The following is a 22206-nucleotide window of genomic DNA, read 5'->3' as shown; positions in this document are numbered from 1 at the left end:
ACCCAGCTGTAACAAAACCTTAATTCACACCTAGCCCTCAGGCCTACAAAAGGGGGTTTGAAGTATTAGGACCGGGCTTTGCTCTCCATTAGGCTTGTTGGTCTCTAGAAAGTTAGTGAATATGCCAGAAAAGGTCCTAAATAGAATAGTTAAACAAGTACACACACACACACACACACACACACACACACACACACACACACACACACACACACACACACACACACACACACACACACACACACACACACACACACACACACACACACACACACACACACACACACACACACACACACGTGTCTAGCTTCATTTTAAGCTCAGACACCAACACATTTCTGAAGGCCCTAAACAGCCTGTCCTGTAATGCAAAGCAGTGTTTTGCATGTGGATTAAAAAATTCAAAAACATGCTCAGATGTTTTTGGCTCAATCACTTCGAGGATTTGTTACATAAGCAGTGTTCTCCTGTGAATTTATACACACTAGTAAGCAGATTAGTGATTTTCTATCTGAATCCAAGTCAGCGGGACATGATATTTCCATTTAATGAGAGCAACAAGCTTAGTGTTGTGCATCAGTTTTACAAGCAAAAAGTAAAAAAATAAAAGTTATAATAATAACATTATACACTAGTGCACCTCATGCAACTATAAGTGCACATATGCTCAACCATAGATGCTGTTGTCATTGTGTCTGGCAAATTTACGTCCTTCCAGTCCGAACATGAGCTTCCGTGCAGGTCAACAGTCTACGCTCCCTTACTTCTCCTAAATTAACGTACTAATTATTTCACATTTCTCACTTAGCCTCCCTTTTCTGAGCCAATTAGTCATTGCTCGGCTTCTTTATCATCATATAAAGGGTGAGATCATTCGATCACATGGCTTAGCCGAACCACTGCTATGCAGACGACACCCAGCTCTGTCATTTCCACTGGACAACCACACTGTCTCTGCACGAATATCAAACTGTCTCTCTGACATATCAAAATGGATGAAATCCCACCATCTCCGACTGAACCTCTCTAAAACTGAATTCCTTGTCATCCCAGCAAACCATCCATACAGCACAATATCTCAATCCAAAATGACTTCCTATCTCTGGCTCCTTCAAAGGCAGTTCGAAATCTGGGTGTTGTGATTGATGAATACCTGACCTTTAAAGATCATGTTGCCTCTGTTGCTCGTTCATGCCGCTTTGTGCTGTACAACATACAAAAGATCAGACCATACCTAACACAACATGCCACCCAGCTCCTGGTGCAATCTACTGTCATCTCCCGCCTCGATTACTGCAATGCCCTTCTAACTGGTCTTCCAGCCTGTACTGTGAGACCTCTTCAAATGGTCCAGAACGCAGCGGCGCGTCTGGTCTTCAATCAGCCAAAAAGAGCACACGTCACCCCTCTGTTCATTGAGCTCCACTGGCTACCGCTAGCAGCATGCATCAAATTCAAATTGCTAACACTAGCATACAAAGTCCGAGATGGTACGGCTCCCATCTGTCTGAATCCTCTTGCAAAGGCTTATGTCTCGGCCCGGCCGCTCCGGTCATCACAGGATCGTCAGCTAGCAGTGCCTACACCACTCTCAGGACAATCCAGACTCTTCTCATGCATCGTTCCACAAATGTGGAATGACCTTCCAAGCACTACCAGAACAGGAGCTTCCTTTTCAATTTTCAAGAAACTCCTGAAGACCCTGCTCTTCAGAGAGCATCTTCTTAACTAGCACCTTGCTTGCACCCGTCCCCCTCTCTACTGTCCACTCCTTGTTCCCTACTCTCCATGATTCATCATGCTGCCTGACTGCCACCTACGACTGACAGGAAATTGGTTGTTGTTCTTGTTGTTGTTAGCCTCAAGGGCAACATGCCGGTTATCACTTGTAAGTCGCTTTGGATAAAAGCATCTGCTAAATACATAAACATAAAAGACTAAAATAATAGCTAAATAACAGAATTTCAGCCTCTGAAGAAAGTGAAACACAAGTTAAAATAATTTTCATGTATTTATTTAAAATCAAGACAGTACAAAGACAATACAAATGTTATTTTAAAATACCAGGCATGTGAAATTCATATTGATGGTGTATAGATCATCTCATCTTAAAGTTATGATATAGTCATGTGTTTATAATGAAGTGAGTTATCAACACATCATGAAGTCCGCCCCAACTTTTCAAGCTAAATTTTACCTACAACATCCAACTAGTGGAGCATTTCTTTGCATTTTTTAAAAAGACAACTTAGAATATTTTCATACTCAAAATTATATATATATAAAAAAACAAATAATACAATGTCATACATTTAAAGTGGACCCATGCAAATTTATACAAAAGCATTTTCCTACAAGTACTCAAACTTAAGCAGGCTCGTGTTACTACAGTGGCACATTGTATTCATACGAAGGAGCAGCTTGAAGCGGCTGACAGTAAAAATACTAACACACAGGTCTTTTAGCACTTCATAATGAGCTGATTTTACACCCATGACTTTGTAATTTACCTGCACGCTCCACTGAGCAATACTTTTCATTATTTTGGTGGAAATTTTTCTCTGCGTTGGAAACAGGGTGTTTGAACAGGAAGTTATGCAGCTTTTGTACACTAAGTCTTTGTAATCCTTTCTTTGGGCAATTTACAGTGATGCTTTCTACTGGTAAGTAAAATCCTCCTCAAGATGGCAGTGTGATGAATTATCTGCAACTGCACCTCCAACTCTCTCCTTCACTAAATCTAGGTCAACTGAGGAGGCAGTGCAGCTTACTTCTTTAACATCTTATGATCTAAATATTTGTAACCCCCTTTATTACTTTATTGTTGTTTATTTAAAGGTAGGTCACCTGCCAGTCCTTACATGGACCATTACAGGCAAGGGGGCAGTAGAGCCACCAGGGAAAACCTGAAACCACATGTTTAATAATAACCTTGGTTATTCTCATGTATTTTCTGCTCTAGCTTCATTTTAAGCTCAGACACCAAAGCAGAGCTGATGTTTCCCTCTTTGCGACGGCCAGGCTTTGCTTTCTTGGAACCTTTAGAGGCCAAAGCACCGGATATGGTTGGAACCGCTCGAGGCCTCTCACCAGCTCGAGTGCTACATGGAGGTGGAGGGGGCAGACACGGAGCAATGGGAGGTGGAGGCTTCATCCTTGGGCTGCCGGTCTCCTGCTGTGTGCTGCTTTCTGGGTCAGCAACAAGGAACTTCTCAGCAGGGTTGGTGAACCTGATAATGGGCATCTTGCAGGTCCAGGTCTGCTGCTCCCTGGGTCGCCTCTTGATGATGCGCCTCACTGGCATGATCCTGTTGGACTTTGAGTTGCGCATGTACATGGCCGTAGATATCACAACTGTTGCTCCTACCAATACAATAATGATAAAAGTGACCATGCCTAGAGCTTTCAAAGGATTGTCCCTACTTTTCAGTAAAAAGGCTGCCATAGGCCCCTTGAGAGGAGTCTGCAAAAGAGCACAAATAGAATCATTTGAATCTGAATTCAAGCCTTCTGTTTTTCCTAAGCATGCAAGCATGAGAGAGGAATGCCCAAAGCAATGACAGAGGAGGCTCAGACAGCATGTCTACCAGCCATGAGACATGTTGTCACTTATCCATCCGTCTTCCTCTGTGCTACAGCGTGGGACTGCCAACGCTAAACTTAACATCTAGGCACAATACAAGTTGTTGGGAATGCATCTGGCAGTGCGCCGTGTTATGATTTATCTCTGAGTGATGCAGATCAACCGGGAAGGATGACCAGGACAGTGATACTTATGGGAAAACAATGATTATGGAGTGAAAATTAAAACTAATAAAATAAAACTGCCAGAAAATCTCTGTTCATCACAGTCTGAGTCTGAGTTCAAGTTCTTGTGATTTCGTTTACATATAAATTGTCCAAGAAATAAAACAAACAAAAAAAAAACATACATTTTTAAAAAACACTGCTGTACGCTTTTACTGACAACACCCGTCCAGCCGATGTTTACAGCTGAATGATGAAGAACCAGTAGTGTGTCTCACTTGACTCTCCGGATCACTTTGATATAGTTACTCTCAGGGTTGATTCGGGACTTTTTCACCGCGTTACAGTACAGCGTTGTGGATATGCAGACAGTCAGTAAGAGCAGGGATGTGATAATGCTGGAACAAATTCCAACAACCGCCAGCGGACGCGTGCTAAGGCCAATGAAGTATGAAAAAACTCGGCCTTTGATCTGAAAGAGCACGATCACAACACAGAAACAAAAACTGACAAATAAAAACAATAAAAGTATGAAAGACAATGAATGAATACATGATGGCAACACAAAGGGCCAAACCCCCCACTAATTTGTGTGAATGAGGGAAAACCTCAAAGGATGGTGAAGTAAATTTTAAAGGTATAGCGGAGGATCTGTTTCTTCTGGGTGGATCATCTGAACCATTGGTCCTCATTATTGTCAATCATTCTGGTGAACCATTCATGCAGGGTCGTTGTCGTACGTGCTTGTTTCTGGGCGGTTTCACTTCCTGTGCAAAGTGAAGGTTGGGCTCTGCACTGGTTTTCTGCTCGACAGGTAACCTAAAGTTCAGCGTGCTATTTGGGAGAAATTCATTTTAGATTACTGCTAGAAGAAGTTAGCAGCAGGGCCAGCAGCAGCTTGTAAACAGATTGTGTGCGAAGATAATTGGGCATTCTCTCACATGTGCATTTTTTTAAAGGGTGGTAGGAGCGGTTCTTTCCTGAATTTCAGAAAAATCCTCCGCCATACCTTTAACTCCAAAACAATAGCTTCAAAAAAATTTCTGGAAAAAAATAAGTCTTTGGACACATTTTACATAATTATCCTTTAAAAATTATGAATTTGGGGAAATGAAGCAGGATTAAGCTTACAGTGGTGAAAAATGCTAGCCTGGCCTGCCAGACTCGTCCTCTGTTTAATTCGGCACAGAGAAAGAGTCTGGTAACTCACAGGCAGAGAAGCACATGAGGGGCGGGACTAGGCAGCTCAAAAACGACCAATCAGAAAAAAGACGGAAATCCCGACTGCACCGCACAATGCTGTAATTTTCTAGTTGTAGTAAAAAAAAAATAGCATCTGGCAACGGTGCAAAATCTTTTATTTTTTTTAGAAGAAATGCTTTTAACACTTCTACTTGTGGTTTTAAAGACATTTGAGTCATTTAGAACAGAGGAAAGAGTTGCAGCGAACTCGCCGCTGTCTTCGTTGTTTATGAGAAACTGAGCGTCGCTGTGTGTGACGTCCGCGACGCTGTAGTTTTTTTAAGCTGTAGTAAAAATGGAGGCTGATGACAGCGCAAACATCTTTGTTTAGAAAAAAGGCTTTTAGCGCTTCTACTTGTTGTGGTTTTAAAGACATGTTCAAATCATTTAGAACAAAGGAAAGAGCCGCAGCGAACTCCACTTCAGTCACCATGTTTATGACAAACTCGGCGTTATGGTGGCCTTGTTCGAGTTGAGCAACGCCTCACCTGGAAACCAGACAAGAGCAGACGGAAGCAGCAGGGGGAGTGGCTGAAAGCCATTTCCCTACATGTGTAGCTCGTGGGTGATGATGGATAAAGACATTGCGTTAGCATTCACACTTGTTTAATTTTTAATTTTAATTTTGGTGCCTGTTAGCAGCCGAAACACATCCTCACGTGCTTGTGGATATCATATATTGTATATGGAGATATGACTGTAATAACAAGTAAAGGTTAGCAGCTGTAGATTTAGGCCCTGTCCACACGTAGCCAGGGATCTGCCAAAACGTAGATATTTTTCTACGTTTTGGCCTGTCATCCACACAAAAATTGAGTTTTTTCACACGAAAACGGATCTTTTTAAAAACTCCGGCCAAAGTGAAGATCTGCGTTTTCTCCGTTTTGGGTGACTGCGTGTGGACGGACAAAACCAGAGTTTTAGGGTCCGCAACGTCACTTTCCGCGACAAAAAATGCTGACATCACGTGTGCGACCTGTGTTTACACTAGCCGGCATCATGGAAGCCCTCAGCTGTGCTCTGTCACTACCCGATCCATCAATTGTCCAAGCGCTTTTTGCTTTTTTGTTTTTGCAAGCGGAATTACTGCTCCTTGCGGAAGACCACAGACGAAGGACGAGGTTAAGAACGGGGGAAGTACTGCCGCCTACAGGTCTGGCATGTCCTTAACAACGTATTTATCTGGGTACGTGTGGACAGAGTTTGTTTTTAAAACGAGGTGGTGTGGATGCAAGTTTTTGGAGGGGCGGATATTCGTTTTCAAAAAACGGCTACGTGTGGACTAGGCCTCAGTGTGCTCATAGGAAACGTGACAGAAGAACACAAAACACATTTGTCTTTATGGCCTATATAGTTATCATCATCAATGTAGCATGATTTACAGAATACATGTGAACAACTAACATTTCATGTTCTACCACCGGATGTTTGGATCAGAATGTGAACCAATCAGATCTTACATCAGGTGAGAGCCAGGCGTTTCCCATCATCCCCTAGGTTTTGCAGCCGTTGGAGAGCAACTGCAGCGCCTTGCTCCAAAATCTGCGGCTGCCTTGATCTCACGAGGTTATCGTTGCCTACGTATGCATGACATCAGAGCAAGTCGGCGTCAAGTCGGACACAAATCTAACCGGCATGCACTGAGCGCCGATCACTGGTGATCTAATCTGCGCAGAACTGGCTCATCTCGAACAAGGCCAGTGTGTGATGTACGATACTCAGCACTGATTGGCTCGGTTATAATTCTCACGGGGTGGGGTTATTTGAAGAGAGGTCCAAGACCCTTTCTCCGTGCAGCATTAAACCGAGGAGGAGTCTGGCAGGCCAGGCTAGAAAAATGCAAACATTTTCATAACTGCCCTAACTTCATAACTACAGCTTAGGAATGCAATAGGAAGCACAGCAAGCATGTCAAAAAGTAGAATGAGTCTTACCGCCTCTGTGATATCAATATTGACCACAGCTGTTGTGCTGAAGGATGGAGAGCCTCGGTCTCTGGCCTGGACCACCAGAGACCACTTGCAGTCCTTCTGCTTGGTGATGTTGTGCACAATCTCCATTGACTTGATAAAGGGCTTCAGTTTGATCTCCCCGGTGTCTGAGTTGATGTCAAAAGCATTGTCTGGGTCGGCTGTCATGATGGAGTACTCAATGACGTTGTTTGGGGATTCTGCATCTTCATCCACTGCCTACATCAAGAAATGTATGGAATAAAAGTATCAGTAAACACTTTTGAATTGACAAGAAACAAATTGTTCTTAATTTAGGACTTTTTGTGATAACTGAAGTACAAGTTTTGGGTCTTCACTTGCATTTGACAGCAACAATTTAATATGATCATGGCCAATTTTATCTACGAAGTCCAATCATTTTTAAACATGCATTCAAGAGTCAGAGTAACACCAGGACAGGTAGGAAAATGCAATAATGCTAATTTGCTCAAAATCACGATGCACTTTGTTTACAATTCATAGTTGGAATAAAACTAGCTAAAAAATTTTTTGCCAAAAACTGGTCACAACAGCGTTCTCATATTCATTTTTCCAACTCTACAGATTTATTCAAAACTCACAACATCTTCATTTCGCTGAAAAGAAACAAAATAGTTTGAAACGTTTTGTGTTTCAGAAGGTTAACGGATAGGAGAAGATCCATGATGTACCTGAACTTTGACAGGTGTGCCAATGATCATGGTCTTCTCCAGGAGTTTGTCGTCGAACTCTGGAGGGTGGTCATTCATGTCTAAAACTGTGACAAAGACTTCAGCCAAGCCGTACTTTCCTTCTGAGTCTTCGGCCTTGACGTAAAAGTTGTATTTGGACCTGACCTCAGCATCCAGGCTGGTCCAGGGCTGAGTGGTGATGAGGCCTGATGACAGGTTGATGGCAAACCTGTAGGTAAGATTAGTCATCGTGTGACTCATTGCAGCAACAGCATCATCTAGTCATCACCTCAAGTCGAGTGTTTCTAGTAGGCTTCAGATTTCAGAGCATGTGTGACTTACATCCGTTTTTGTGAATAGCTGGTGAGTCACACTCATTGTTTAAATACATCCATAAATATGTACAGTATAATTATTATAATTCAAGTTTTTTTTTTTCAAAACTTTCTGAAATTTAGTGTTGAACTTTTACATGACTAACATTATAAAGTAAAGCAGAACTGGTAAAAGAAAGTGACTTCATGGTTTTGTTGCATTGAAATCGCAGAGATCAACTTTAAATTCTTCGACTTCATTAAAAGTTACTTTGGTTTAATAATGAAAAATAAAAAAGTAAATAATGTGTTGGTGTCAGTAGCCTAGACAGGCAGTAGCTGAAGCAACATGTTCAAGTCATGCTCCAAAGGAGCCTCAGCAGGTCTACCCATCAGTACTGTGTTATGCCAGAATCAGCACTCATCAGTTTGGTTGATGGGACAATGCAACAGAGTGGAACAACAAAGATGGGGATGGCTCATTTGAAATGGCTTTGGCATCAACTTTGGATTATTTAGACTTGGGTTTTTCTTTGAGTCAAGAACAGATAAAGGTAATTAAGTCCTTTATTTAGAAAAATGATGTATTTGCATCTTCTTCGACAGTTTATGGTGGACTGCCCCGTTGAATGACATCCGTAGGGGTGAGTACATCTCATTGTTTTTTGTCCAATAGCATGCTGAGACAATTTGAAAAACAACCATAGATTCTGCCCCATGACTGAGCTGTCTATGGGTTGTGGCCAGACTATATATTCACATATACAGGATGCCTTGCCAGGCTATTAGTTTTACACCATGGAGACGGAAATCAAAAAATGAGAATGTGGTGCAAAAGTCAATTTATGTCAGTAATTCTACTTAGACTGAGAGACCATTTAAAGGCTCAGGAACCCTTTGCAGGTGTTCTAAATTCATTAGCTGATTATAGTGTGACACTTTGAGTCTAGAAAATAGAACCTTTTCACAATATTTTAACTGTCTGAGATTTTGAATGTGGGATTTTCATAAGCTGTAAGTCATAATTATCACAGTCATAACAAATAAAGGCTTGGCATATAAGCTTCACATTTTAAGTTGAATTACTGATAAATACAACGCTATCTTGGACCGGATACATGACAGGATATCCCAGAACAGCGCTACGCCCTCTGTTGTCCTGGCGGGGAATTGCTTTGTAACACTTGCCAGGAGACGGAGACGTCCGAAAGCAAACGTCTCTGTCAATGCGTGTGCATCTCTCCCTCGTGGAGCTGATGCAGAAGCATAAACTAGGCTTTGTCAAAACAACCATTCCTACACAATAGGGGCTAATGACATCAACAACTTCTCAGAGGGTAGGGAGTAGCAGTATTCATAGGCAGTTTCTGCTCGTTGAGCAACAGTAGACACGGATACACTTTATAAGCTCAGCTCTCCTATATTCCAGTCAGAATTGACAAAACTCCTCAAATGGGAAGCAAACTTTTTTCAAGAAACCAAAACAGCCCAGTTAAATTTATTTGAAGCTCTTTGGATTTCCAACATCTTCTCACATCATATATATTTTTAGTAATAAATTTAACCAGTTCTTTTTTATAGTGGTATAATCAATTGAACACAATGAACCTTTTAACCAACATGAGCACACATTGTTGTCTTTCTAAGTGCTTTCGTTCGACATGGGCTTTCTGCCATTTCATTTAATCAACTGATTCTCAACTGTGAAAAATCACAAGTTGCCTTGAAACTGATAACTTTCACACAATTAAGATTGCTGTCTGCAGACGAGCATAAATTCTCACTTATCCTCGGCTGCACGCTGCCTTGTTTTTCAAAGCTACCGTTTCTGTGGCTCCAGCTGTCACATTGCATGTTAATTGGCTCTGCCTACATGAGACGGGCTAGGTTGGCTATTTTTAATTTTCCAATCCAATTAGAAGATTAGCTTTCATCTTGCAGCCATTTTAGAGCAAGTTGTTGTAGCAAAGGGCAAATAAAACTAGTTTTCCTGTTTTTGTCTTTAAACAAGACAAAAAGCAACAAACTACTGTCGTTGTTTATGAGTTTCCCATATAATTTGTTTTGATTTCAGTAAGCATGTGTTTCAGAAATGAAAGAGTTACATATTCGACACTGACAGATGATAAACTGGAAGAAATGACGGATTTTTACTCACAAATCTGATCCTGATCCATAAATCGTGTATTTGACTTCCCCCCAGGAACCAGAATCTGGATCATTTGCCTGGAAAAAGAACCATTATGGAGATTATAACATTTGCAGTGGTCTCTAGTATAAATACATTCCCTGTGTGTTGATCTCTGTGGGAAAAAAGCTCTTACGCTCCTGTTTCAGGAGCTAGAAGTGAGCCTGAGCAGAGTAGAGCGAAACACAACTTTTTCCTGGTATTCGGACATCTTGCCTCTGATTGGCTAACAGCAACACAACTCCATCACTGACTCCATTCGCTCTACAACATTGATGTGTGATCTCCACAAATAACACAAGCTTGGAGAAGCTTCTGCTTTGTGGTGGATTTGCTAATGCTAACGGTTAGCTTCTACTACCCCAGACAAGCTCTACTATCTCCTGGATGTTAAACTAACAGCCTTCCCTGTCATGAGCCAAGATGGGCGAGTCCACAATTTTTTTATGAATTCGTCTGTTGGCGGCTAACGCAGGAAATGGTGATGACGATTTTCATGTTTAGCTTGCATGTTAAACTCAGAGAGACCGATTACATCTAAAGGAAAACAAAACAATGTCTCAGTGAACTTGGAGTTTAAATGTGCTTTATGTTACTCTAATTATTAATCTGATAAATCATATGTCATTTACTGGCAACAAGACAATTAAATAGTCTATAGCTGCTTATTTATCTTTGTTTTAATAAAGCTGCAGGTAGATAACCAGATTGGGTCTGTTGTGCAGAAGATAAAGTCTAATTTTACTGAGAGATGAAGTAAAAATATATTTATTATTTAATGATCATCTTCAGTTAAGAACAAAATGGCTATGCAGACAATGTTTTTTGCCTACATGATTCAACCTGCTTTCAACTAAGGAACGCCACTGAACCCAGTTCTATCGAAGGAATGGTGGATTATCTAATCACTTTGTTTGGGTTGAAGCAGAGATTAATCACAACCAACTCACAGTAACAGACACAACGCTGGAGCCTCCTGGAGAGTTCTCAGCCACTCGGGCGATGTAATACTCGGATGTGAACGTGGGGATGTTGTCGTTCATATCCAGCAGGTTGATCACAATGTCTGCTGTTGCACTGAAGCGCTCCGGCGTGTCGATCTCCACCGCCAGCAGCTTCGCAAAAAACACAAACAGGTTTAAAAGTTTAGTCGACCACTAAAACAAGAGTCAAACTCTAAATGAGAAGATAAGAGTGTGAGCTTTTTAAATTAGTTTGCTATTTTTGAGGTAGAGAGACATGCCTCAGTTTTATTCAAATACATCCTGCGGTTCATGAGAAATTTAGCTAACGATGCATGAAAACAAAAACAAAAAATGCATTCATACAGACACAGGCAAAAATATTATCACCCATCTGATGGCAGACTGCACTAGTATTAGACCAATTCTACTTTTCACTAATGCATTTCCCTGTACTGGCTGAAGGATAATTCTGCTGGATCTGGACAGAAGTTTATTAGATGCTAGTTCCAGCATTATTATCTTTTTGCATGCTCATAACCCACTAGGAATGCATACACTTAGCTGTAATTTTAACGAATGACGTAGGCACATCATTTACAGCTTCCTCACATGACCATATTTGGAGTTGTTTCACACAAAGGCAAAGGTTTAGGATGAACTATGGAAGGATCCATTCAGAACCGCCTCCAGGGACAGGAGGACTACAAAAGAAGGGCCAGAGGAGGGAAAAGGAAATGTCTTTTGGGAACACCTGCAGCAACCACAGAACCGTTGTATTCTTTGTTTGACTAAATTAGAACTTTTTGTATCAGGGCCTAACTTTCATTAAATATCCTAAAGTACAGTTTTTTACTGTTGTGGTATTTTTCAACATTCTGCCTACCTCAGATTAAAGAATAAGAATAAGAATTCAGAGTTCCATCTTTTCTTTATAAGGGCAGAGATAACTCTTACAGAGCCCGATTTTAATATTTTAAATGATTATTCAAGTTCTAATCTATTGACATCCCACATGTTCGAGCTTTTCAAAGGCTAATAACTCAGACTGTTACCATGTTGAATCTTAATATCTGTTGACATACAAAGTAACATTATATAAGTTCAATGAAACCTGTTTGGAATGTAGTTGGAAAACAATGTTCATAAACCATTTTTTGAGCAGCTATATGTTCCTTTAGCTATTATCTGGATTTGCACAAGAAGCAATGATCCGAAATGACACCGTTTTAAAACATAATTAGATTGCACCATTTACTGTCACCTTTTTTAACTCTTGATTTCAGATGCTGGGTTTTTGAAGTTCACTCCCAGAGAGTCAGTGAGTGATGCTGATTCATGTAAGTGAGGGAATGCTGCAAAAACCTGTGTGAGATTTGACAACTTAAACTCGCTGCAGATGTGGTTCATGGAAATGTGATTAAATTACAGAAGAACTGCAAATGAGAAGGTGACTTATGACTTCTATTTTCTGTGTATCTGCATGTTTAACTACACTAAAGCCTGATTCATGCTTAAGCAAAGGCACATTTGTGCCCTCGCTGCTGCAGCGTCGTATCTCCTCTGTATTCGTACTGGCCCGACCCTGTTGCAAAGAAATTCTCCACCAAAACAGCAGAGGGCGCGCTCCTATGCAGGTGTGCATACTCTTGTAGTGACGTGTCTGCCCTACTACTATTTACTATTTGCGACGCACATACACTCGCAAAAAGATGGACGACACAGAGCGAATTCTTTTATTGAGCAGGAGCTGCTTGAGCTAGAGGAACAACTGTTATTAGAAAGAGCACAGCGAGAACGACGAAGGAAGAGGCGTCGGTAGAGTGTCCGTCCATTGTCAACACTCACGCTGTTTACATTTTCTAAGGGAAGCTACGTTGTGCCGGAAATGACGTTGGGTTGTTTGGCTGACCAATAACAGACGTTCAGCATACAACGCGGCCGTCGGATGTTTAGAAAATAGAGCTCGACTCCAACCGACAATCCATCAGTGTTGGATCGCCCATTCGACGGCGCATCATGGCGATCCAACAGATCCGACATGCTGGAGCAGTGTCAGTATGAATCAGCCTTAAAGTTAAAGTTAGTTTTCCTAACAAGCGAGTTAAAACATTTGTTTGACACTCAGCAACAGTGCATGAGGTTCTACCTTAAATGAGAGGGTTGGTCCCTTTTCATAGTCGATACCAGAGGTGTCCTCTACGATGATGGTCACCTGAGCTTCGTTCAGGACAGTTTGTGGAACCACTCGAAGCACTCGGCTTGGTCCCACAAGTCTAAGCTTGAATTTGGCATTTGCTCCCTGAAAATCATCAGAAAGGCGGAGTTGGTTAGAATGGAGAGAAAGACGGTGAAACAGGTCTATCTGATTCACTGTGTCCTGGAAAAACCTTGGTTGAGATTAGATGGTAACTAATGTTACACGAGGACAGATGGAGAGAATAAACATGATGGCTGACAGATTTGTTGGATAACCAGATGTACTCTAACTGATTGGTGGATTTTAATGAAATGTTGTTCCAAGAGACCTCAATTTCAGGATAATAACAAAACACTATCAAAATGTGACAACACCTGATCTGAGTCGTTGACTGTGATCTTAAAGCCTCGGAGGATCTCCCCAGCAGGTGGGTGCTCAAACATTGTGACCTCAAACTTGCTTTGTGGTCCGTTTTCTCCGTAAAAGGTCGGAGGGTGGTTGTTAAGATCCACCACCCGGACCGTGACTGTGGTGATATCATGGTCCTGTATTTGACTGTTTGGCCCAGCCTCAGATGCCTGAATGAAAGTGTTCAGTAGTTTCAGTTAGAGTCCATTATTACAAACCTTAACACTGAGCAGAGAAAGACAAAAGAAAAAGCATTACCAGAACTTTAATTTCATAAAGCTCCTTTTTCAGCAGAGATGGGAGGGTGTTTAGAGTGATGCATCCACTGGTGCTATTTATATCAAAAACACCTTCACTGCCTGCAACAGGGTGACAGATATGAGTCTGAAACTTAATATAACTGTAGAAACCATAAGCCAGAGAAACAGCACCATCCGGACAAAAACGTTTTACTTATTTCCCATTTTTGCATCCTTACCATTCATAATGGAATAATGTATACTGTTGGGATTGCCTTGATCTCCATCTTTAGCGTACACGGTGTAGATTTCAGAACCCTAGGGTTAGAAAGTAAAGTGTTTTAGTAAATAAAAGTAGCTGAATGGGTGGGATCACTGCAGAAAACAAAACACAGTCGACCTACTGGGACTGAGACTTCATAGATGTAGCCAAAATATGGAGTTCCCACAAAGGTTGGAGGCATGTCCTGGGCATCAAGGACATTGATGGTTACAGTTGCTGTGGAAGTCAATACCTGCTCCTTCCCTTTGTACTTCCCACCTCCATCCTGGGAAAACACAGGGATTAAGGACTTTATAAATGCAATTTAATACAAATCCAAAATGAAACATAACAGGATGATCTTGAGATTGTAAGCAATCATAGTGATGAGAATAGGATTATTTTTTTAGACTTTTAGATCAGTCTCCTGAAGATGCTGCTGGATGATTTTTGCTCAAATCTAATAAATCTCCAATTCACCTACTTTTTATAATCTAGTATTAAAGTTTGAAAATTAATATCAAGAGACAATGAAGATGCTTAAGTGATGAAAAACTGGAAACTTATTTACATTATTTTCATTTAACCTGCAATCTTTCTGTATTTTCATTCCCCTTTAGAGGTTTGTAAAGCTTTCAGCCTCTGATCTATAAAGTATACACAATTATTGCAGGCTGAAGTATACAAATATACCTAATATTCAGATAAAACAAAATTAGAATAAATATATAAAACCTCAAAATAAAATTGGCCCTTTCTACCTGTAGACCCTCTGCCAGAAGGCAGTAGGCAAGCATAGGGCTGCATATGGCTGGTTTTTGATTAAAATACTAATATTCCATCAGGATGCTTTATGTGGTTTGATTCACGTTTGTAAAAATAGTATTTGAGGAATTAAAAGTGAGTGAAGAAACAACAAAATTCCCATTAATTACATGGATCGCTGCTTACAGACATTTAATAAATAACAAAAAATAAATAAAAATAAAACATAAAAAAAGATGAATTTATCAGAATTTTTAAAGTTTTTTTGGGGTTAAAAAGAAAACATCGGATGTCTTGTTAGAAATAAGGTCTAAAGGTCTTAGAACTGTTCTTTAGGAAAATGTGTAAGCAATGCTACAGCAGAAGATGTTAGTACAAATGAAACACTGATAACATGCATGTATTTGTAGAGGATGGGAATAAACATTGAAATTTTATATGGTAAATGGCCTTTAGGGGTCTACAACCCCCCAAGGCACTTTACAACACAACCAGTCATTCACCCACCCACACTCACATTCACACAAATTTCTTATGTGGATTTTGAGGTCCATCGTTTAAACATTTTAACAACTTGTAAAAAATACAGGAAAGTGCGTTTTTAAGCCCATTCCCTATTGTTTCTCTCTCTCTCTCTCTCTCTCTCTCTCTCTCTCTCTCTCTCTCTCTCTCTCTCTCTCTCTCTCTCTCTCTCTCTCTCTCTCTCTCTCTCTCTCTCTCTCTCTCTCTCTCTCTGAGAGGCTGCACTGAAACAATGTGAAAGTGTTAAGGAAAGTACTTTTTTAAACAAACATTTTAATTCAACATTTGGTACTTTCCTGTTTACTCAGAATGAATCCTTGTAGTTAAAATTTGATAAATGTGTGTGTTGATGCTGAACTCTGCTATGGTGATCGAGGGCTTTATTATCAATGTAGAATTTAAACAGTAGATTCTACAAAAAGAACTGTCATTAAAAATGAAAAAATAAAAAATACATAAACACTGTCAAAGTATTCCTATAAGTGAGAGGGTTGGGAAACAAACCTTTCATCACCTCACAGCAGCTAACTTGGCAACTTTCATCAGAGTTTATTTACAGGACTAAACCCATCAAAAACACTGTTCTTCATAGGAAACCTTCAAAAATAGTAACTTAGACTATCTAATGCTGATTTTGCCATCAAGCAATGAAATACAAACATTTCCAAGATGTGGCTTGAATGAGAACCATTATGTTTGTTAATTTGTTCATTCTTCCCCTGAAGACATAACATCTAACAAGCCAGGAGTCTAGGTGTTACTGCACGTTTGTGGTTCTATAAAGCAACCTCTCACCTTTGCAACCACTGTCAGAAAATGTGTTGTTGTGGTTTCGTAGTCCAGCATCTCTCCAGGTTTGACCCTGAGGATCCCACTGTGTCCATCAATTGTGAACTTGGCAAATGAGGAACTCTGAAGACAGAAAGAGTGAAACACTTAGTGGGACAGAACCATCAGCTTCTGATCAGGCCCTCTAGCTGAACCTTTTATTTATAGAAAGTTCGTCTGACAGCTGAACAATGACAACTACTGGGTTGTCAGTGGTTGTCCCCACACCAAACATAAGCCCCTATTGATTCCTCAGTGCTGCACGCAAATGTAATTGAAATTTAATCCACTACAGTAACGCCATTTCCAGACTGCTCTCTGATATGAGATTAATCTATGCCCCTTTTCCACCTTCCACATGGCAGAACAGCTCTAGTGGTGACCTCTGCTCTTGACCCCAAATGTCAGGGTCATATCCAACCAAGAGTGGAAGAATTAGACTGGAAACATCCTACAAAGGGGGAATGGATTTAAAAACTACTGTCAAATGCAAACATAAAGAAGGAAAAAGAGGAACGTGAAGGTCTCATTGCAATCAATCTAAATTCAGCTAAACACGAGAACGTTTTGACCATTTTAGTACAGGTCGAGGTCTGTGCACACATTAGAGCCTCTTTCAGCCCAAATGGAACAAGATAATTTAAGCTGAGCAGATTTGAGGCTTTAATATTTTGTAGGAATATTGATTCTGTGTAATTATCCCTTCATTCATGTTCAGCCGCTTAACCGGAGTTGGGTTGTGGGGGCAGCAGCCTAAGCAGGGAGGCCCAGACTTCCCTCTCCCCAGCCACTTGGGTCAGCTCCTCCGGGGAAATCCTAAAGTGTTCCCTGGCCAGACGAGACACATAGTCTCTCCAGTGAGTCCTGAGTCTTCCTTCAGGTCTCCTCCCGGTTGGACATGCCCGGAAAACCTCACCAGGGAGGTGTCCAGGAGGCATCCTAACTAGACTATAGCTGAGCCACCTCAACTGGCTCCTCTCGATGTGGAGGAGCAGGGGGTATACTCCGAGCCCCTCCCAGAAGACCAAGCTTCTTACCCTATATCTAAGGGAGAGGCCAGGCACCCTGGGGAGAAAACTAATTTTAGCATTTTGTATCCGCGATCTCATTCTTTCGGTCACTACCCAAAGCTCGTGACCATTGGTGCCAGATGGAACGTAGATCGATCGGTAAATCGAGAGCTTTGCCTTCTGGCTCAGCTCTCGCTTCACCACCACAGATTGGCACAACACCCGCATCACTGCAGATGAAGCACCAGTCCACCTGTTGATCTCGTGCTCGATCTTTCCCTCACTCGTAAACAAGACCTCGAGAAACTTGAACTCCTCCACTTGAGGCAGGACCTCATCCCTGACCCGGAGAAGGCATTCTACCCTTTTCCATGGGATCAGATTTAGATGAGCCGATTCGCATCCCAGCTGCTTCATACTCGGCTGCGAACTGCTCCAGTGAGAGCTGGAGATCACGTTCTGATGAAGCCAACAGGACCATATCATCTGCAAAAAGCAGAGACTCAATCCTGAAGGTTGGTTTATGCTTGACGCGTCCGCGAGGTCTGCACGGCTCCGGGCGGCGAAATTGCATCATTTTAACAACCACGCCCCTCCACCGCGCCTCCGCACGGCCCAAAATTTCCGCACCGTGCACCTAGGAAATTTTCTAACCACGCGGACGGTCGGACGCGGAAAAATATGGCAGACCGGCAAGAACTAGGATGACAGAGGTCCGTAAATACAGACATTTGTATGATTCAGCTCTCAAAGATCACGTGATCAACATGTTGTTAATAATTCTTGGAGAGAATTAGCTTGCACTGTCGGAAAAGACGAGGATGCTGTTAAAAAATGCTGGAATGCCATGTTGTAAACAGCAGTAATATTTACTTCTACTATGGTGTAGTGTTGGATGCATGCCGTAGAGCTCCATGCTGCCCCGTTCAGTTTGGGAGAATATTGGCTCACTGTGGAGACAAGCCGCATGAACCATAAACACTGCAAGTTGTGAAGCACTTTCCATCCGCGAGCCGCATCACCAAGCGGAAAGTGAATGTGTCAAGCAGAAACCAAGCTTTAGGCCACCAAAATGTATCCCCTCAACACCTTGGCTGCGCCTAGAAATCCTGTCCGTAAAAGTTATGAACAGAATCTGTGACAAAGGGCAGCCTTCTCAATGGGAACGAGCCCGACTTACTGCCGGCAATGTCAAGCTCTGACACCAGTCATATAGGGACTCAACAGCCCGTATCAGAGGGTCTGGTACCCCATACTCCCGAAGTACCCCTCCAAAGGGCCCCCTGAGGGACACGGCCTTCTCCAAATCCATAAAACATATGTAGATTGGTTGGGCGATCTCCCACACACCCTCCAGGACCCCCTAAGGGTATGGAGTTGGTCTAGTGTTCTATGGCCAGGACCTCTCCACAACCCCTGAATAGACTTTACCAAGGAGGCTCAGGAGTGTGACCTCTCTATAGTTGGAACACATCCTGCAATCCCCCATTTTAAATAGGGGCACCACCACCCTGGTCTGCCAATCAAGTGGAACTCCCACAAATGTCCACGTGATATTGCAGAGCTGCGTCAACCAACACAGCCCTACAACATCCAGAGCTTTCAGGAACTCTGGGGGGATCTCATCCATCCTCTGGAGCCTTGCCCCAGACTCTGCTTCCTCACTGGGAGACGTGCCGTGGGATTGAGGAGGTCCTTGAAGTATTCCGCCCACCAATCCACAACATCCCGAGTTGAGGTCAGCAGCACTCCGTCCCCACTATAAACAGTGTTGGTAACACATTGCTTTCCCTTCCTGGGATGCCGGATGGTGGACCAGAGTCTACTTGAAGCCGTACGGAAGTCTTGCTCCATGGTCTCACCAAACTCCTTCCATGCCAAGGATTTTGCCTCTATGACCACCTGGGCCACATTCCGCTTAGCCTGCCAGTACCCATCAGTTGCCTCTGGAGTCGCACAGACCAAAAAGACCCAATAGGACTCTTTCTTCAGCTTGACGTCATCCCTAACCATCAGTGTCCATCAGCGGGTTAGGGGATTGCCACCACGACAGGCACTAATGACCCTGCGGCCACAGCTCTGCGCCTCGACAATGGAAGCAAGGAACATGACCCACTCTGACTCAATGTCCCCTGCCTCCCCTAGAACATTTTGGAAGTTCTGTCAGAGGTGGGAATCGAAACTTCTTCTGACAGGAGACTCCGCCAGTGTATTATACCACACATAATGAAAAATCTCATTCGTTCAGCTGCTCAGTAATGCACCTGCATACCTGTAGGTAATAGGAAACACTCCCTCCTGAGCCCAGGTCTTTATCCACTGCATGGACTCTGTAGATGCTACTTCCTGGAGCAGTATCCTGATAACGACAAAACCCACTTTAATCCCAGATTTTAATCATTTCTTTGACTGTTTCAGGTGATTTAAAAAGTGTCAATATAAACATGAATTTTTATTTGATAAACCACCTCTGGAACATCAATGATGAAAGGCAGGTTTTCAAACTCAGGTGGCTCATCATTGGCATCCGTCACAAACACTCTCACTGTCTCTACAACCTGAAGAAAAGAATAAATTAAATCCTCAGCTTCTCATTCAAACCCATTCCTTTTAATCATGCATTCTCCAGGCAGAAATTAGTAAAATAACAACACGTTTAAATACATTTAGATGCCTTGTTTTGTCAGAACTGACATGATTTCCTCTGTACTATTTTACTTATTTTGCAGTAAACTAGTACATTTTTCTTAGGTTTTAGGTTATGAAACAAGTGATAAAAAATAAGAACAGCATTGCACAATCAGCAAAAACTTACTTTATTGCGACCATCTGTTATGCTCACGGTGACTGAGATTTCATCTTGTTTCTGTTGGAAAAACACAAATCCTCGTCACGTTGAACTGTTTTGTTTCCGAATGAAGAGTTTTTAATGGTTAGTCTCACCTCTCTGTCGAGCTCCTTAACCAGAGTTACGTTTCCTGATTTGGGGTCTACCCTGAAATATTCTGTTGAGCCCTTTTCAAAAGTGAGGCCGTATCGTACCGGATCCTCCTCTGGGTCGGTACCGTTCAAAATGTAAACCTGTTTTCCTGTGAGGAACCATCCAAGAAGAAAGGAGAACGGTCAGATTCCATATTGATGTCTCCCTTTGAGTCTCGCCATACGTCACAATCCAAAAGGTATTATGCTGATTAGCCTTGTTACATGCATGACCATTTCATTTGAAGGAAATAAAAAATAAATGCCATTCAATTACATTGATCATCATCTTAGACATTAAATCCATAAGTTTTCCCTAAGTTACTGATAAAAGTAGAAGAAAGTTGTTGTTTTTGTTTAAATAACAGGTGAGACCTACCAAGGGGTGTATCCTCAGAGATGCTGAAAAAGGCCATATTCCCATTTGTGCTTCCAGGACCATTGTCGTAAAAATATGGGGCATAATCCGATTGTCCTTTATGAACAAAAATATAAAAAATATTTTGAAAGACATAACAAAATAAAAAAAGACACAAAAATTCCTACAAAATGAACATAAATTCCTGCTTTTCGTTACATTTTATCCTAACTTTAAATAAATTAGAAATGCTAACAGAGGATTGTGCAGTGACCCACAGAAAAGCGAGCAGAAATTAAATTAAATATTAAAATAATAATAATAACAAGAAGAGGAAAAAAGTCACCATCGTAAATATGTGTGAATTTTAAGTTTGCATCAAAAACATGTTTATCCACTGAATTAAATGGGTTACAGACAGCATGAGCAGTCTGCTCTTATAAACATGCCCTCTCTGTGTTAGAGGATTAAGGAGATAAGAGCAAGCCCAGGAGTCTTATCCATGCACACTCAGACTACAGAAAGAGGAGGAAAAAGCCAGAGCCTCACCCGATCCATAGTGAAGCAGCAGGAGAAACAGGATCATGCGTGCTTTCTTGTTTTTCTTCATCCTGGTGCGGAGGTAAGGCTTGGCTGGCTCATGTGGAAGGCTTGGTGGAGGGAAAGCGAGCGGCGAGTGTTGTGCCCTTCTGGAGGCGTCTCAGCAGGCTCAGGAGGAAGAAGAGGCTGGGGCAGGTTCTCAGGCACTAATCCAGTGACGCATCCCTTCTCTTTGCAGACATCTTCTGCCTCACCGCTCACATTCTGATCTATTCTGACACAGAAAGAAATTTCTGAACAAATAGGCTGTTCCCAGAGTGCTGTATCAAGGCACCTCAGTGGGAAGGAAAAAGTGTGGCAGAAAACGCTGCACAACAAGAAGAGGTGACCGGACCCTGAGGAAGATTGTGAAGAAGGACTGATTCCAGACCTTGGGGGACCTGTGGAAGCAGTGGACTGAGTCTGGAGTAGAAACATCTAGAGCCATTGTGTACGGGTGTGTGCAGGAAATGGGCTACAGGTGCCTCATTCCCCAGGTCAAGCCACCTTTGAACCAGAAACAGCAGTAGAAGCGCCTGACCTGGGCTACAGAGAAGCAGCACTGGACTGTTGCTCAGTGGTCCAATGTACTTTTTTTGGATGAAAGCAAATTTTGCATGTCATTCGGAAATCAAGATGCCAGAGTCTGAAGGAAGACTGGGCAGAGGGAAATGCCAAAATGCCTGAAGTCCAGTGTCAAGTACCCACAGTCAGTGATGGTCTGGGGTGTCATGTCAGCTGCTGGTGTTGGTCCACTGTGTTTTATCAAGGGCAGGGTCAATGCAGCTAGCTATCAGGAGATTTTGGAGTACTTCATGCTTCCATCTGCTGAAAAGCTTTATGGAGATGAAGATTTCATTTTTCAGCATGACCTGACACCTGCTCACAGTGCCAAAACCAATGGTAAATGGTTTACTGACCATGGTATTACTGTGCTCAAT

At 42.0% G+C, this 22206-nt stretch overlaps 1 protein-coding gene across 2 annotated transcripts; it reads right to left on the bottom strand.

The window, feature by feature from the left end:
• Positions 1–1998: 1998 nt before the first annotated feature.
• On the bottom strand, positions 1999–22069 carry LOC107387812 (cadherin-related family member 1a). 2 transcript variants are annotated; one of them, XM_015963006.3, is made up of 17 exons: positions 21236–22068; positions 20708–20803; positions 20293–20438; positions 20165–20215; positions 19818–19907; positions 19622–19708; positions 16307–16423; positions 14367–14510; positions 14202–14280; positions 13982–14082; positions 13690–13893; positions 13265–13417; positions 11104–11268; positions 10124–10191; positions 7652–7880; positions 6924–7178; positions 1999–3463 (listed from the first exon to the last, which is right to left on the bottom strand). In XM_015963006.3, the coding sequence occupies exons 1-17, from the start codon at positions 21294–21296 to the stop codon at positions 2921–2923; spliced, it is 2589 nt and encodes an 862-aa protein (XP_015818492.1). In that variant the 5' UTR covers positions 21297–22068; the 3' UTR covers positions 1999–2920. The 2 variants fall into 2 exon arrangements, with proteins under 2 accessions (XP_015818492.1, XP_015818493.1); XM_015963007.3 differs by lacking the exon at positions 1999–3463 and adding an exon at positions 3470–4219 and having other exon boundaries at positions 21236–22069.
• Between the last annotated feature and the right edge of the window lie 137 nt (positions 22070–22206).

Source organism: Nothobranchius furzeri, chromosome 16, assembly GCF_043380555.1.
Source record: "Nothobranchius furzeri strain GRZ-AD chromosome 16, NfurGRZ-RIMD1, whole genome shotgun sequence".
In the NCBI taxonomy this organism is placed as follows: Eukaryota; Metazoa; Chordata; class Actinopteri; order Cyprinodontiformes; family Nothobranchiidae; genus Nothobranchius; species Nothobranchius furzeri.
The sequence above is the reverse complement of the archived record's forward strand: the minus strand, read 5'-3'. Positions and strand labels throughout refer to the sequence as shown.

Excerpts from the sequence above, each read along its gene's own strand:
- LOC107387812 (XM_015963006.3), bottom strand. The coding sequence starts at position 21,296 with ATGAAGAAAAACAAGAAAGCACGCATGATCCTGTTTCTCCTGCTGCTT. Across the intron at positions 20,804-21,235 it reads GCTGCTTCACTATGGATCGG|GACAATCGGATTATGCCCCA; the intron begins GTGAGGCTCTGG and ends TTGTTCATAAAG. Across the intron at positions 19,709-19,817 it reads TCATCATTGATGTTCCAGAG|GATACTGCTCCAGGAAGTAG; the intron begins GTGGTTTATCAA and ends TGTCGTTATCAG.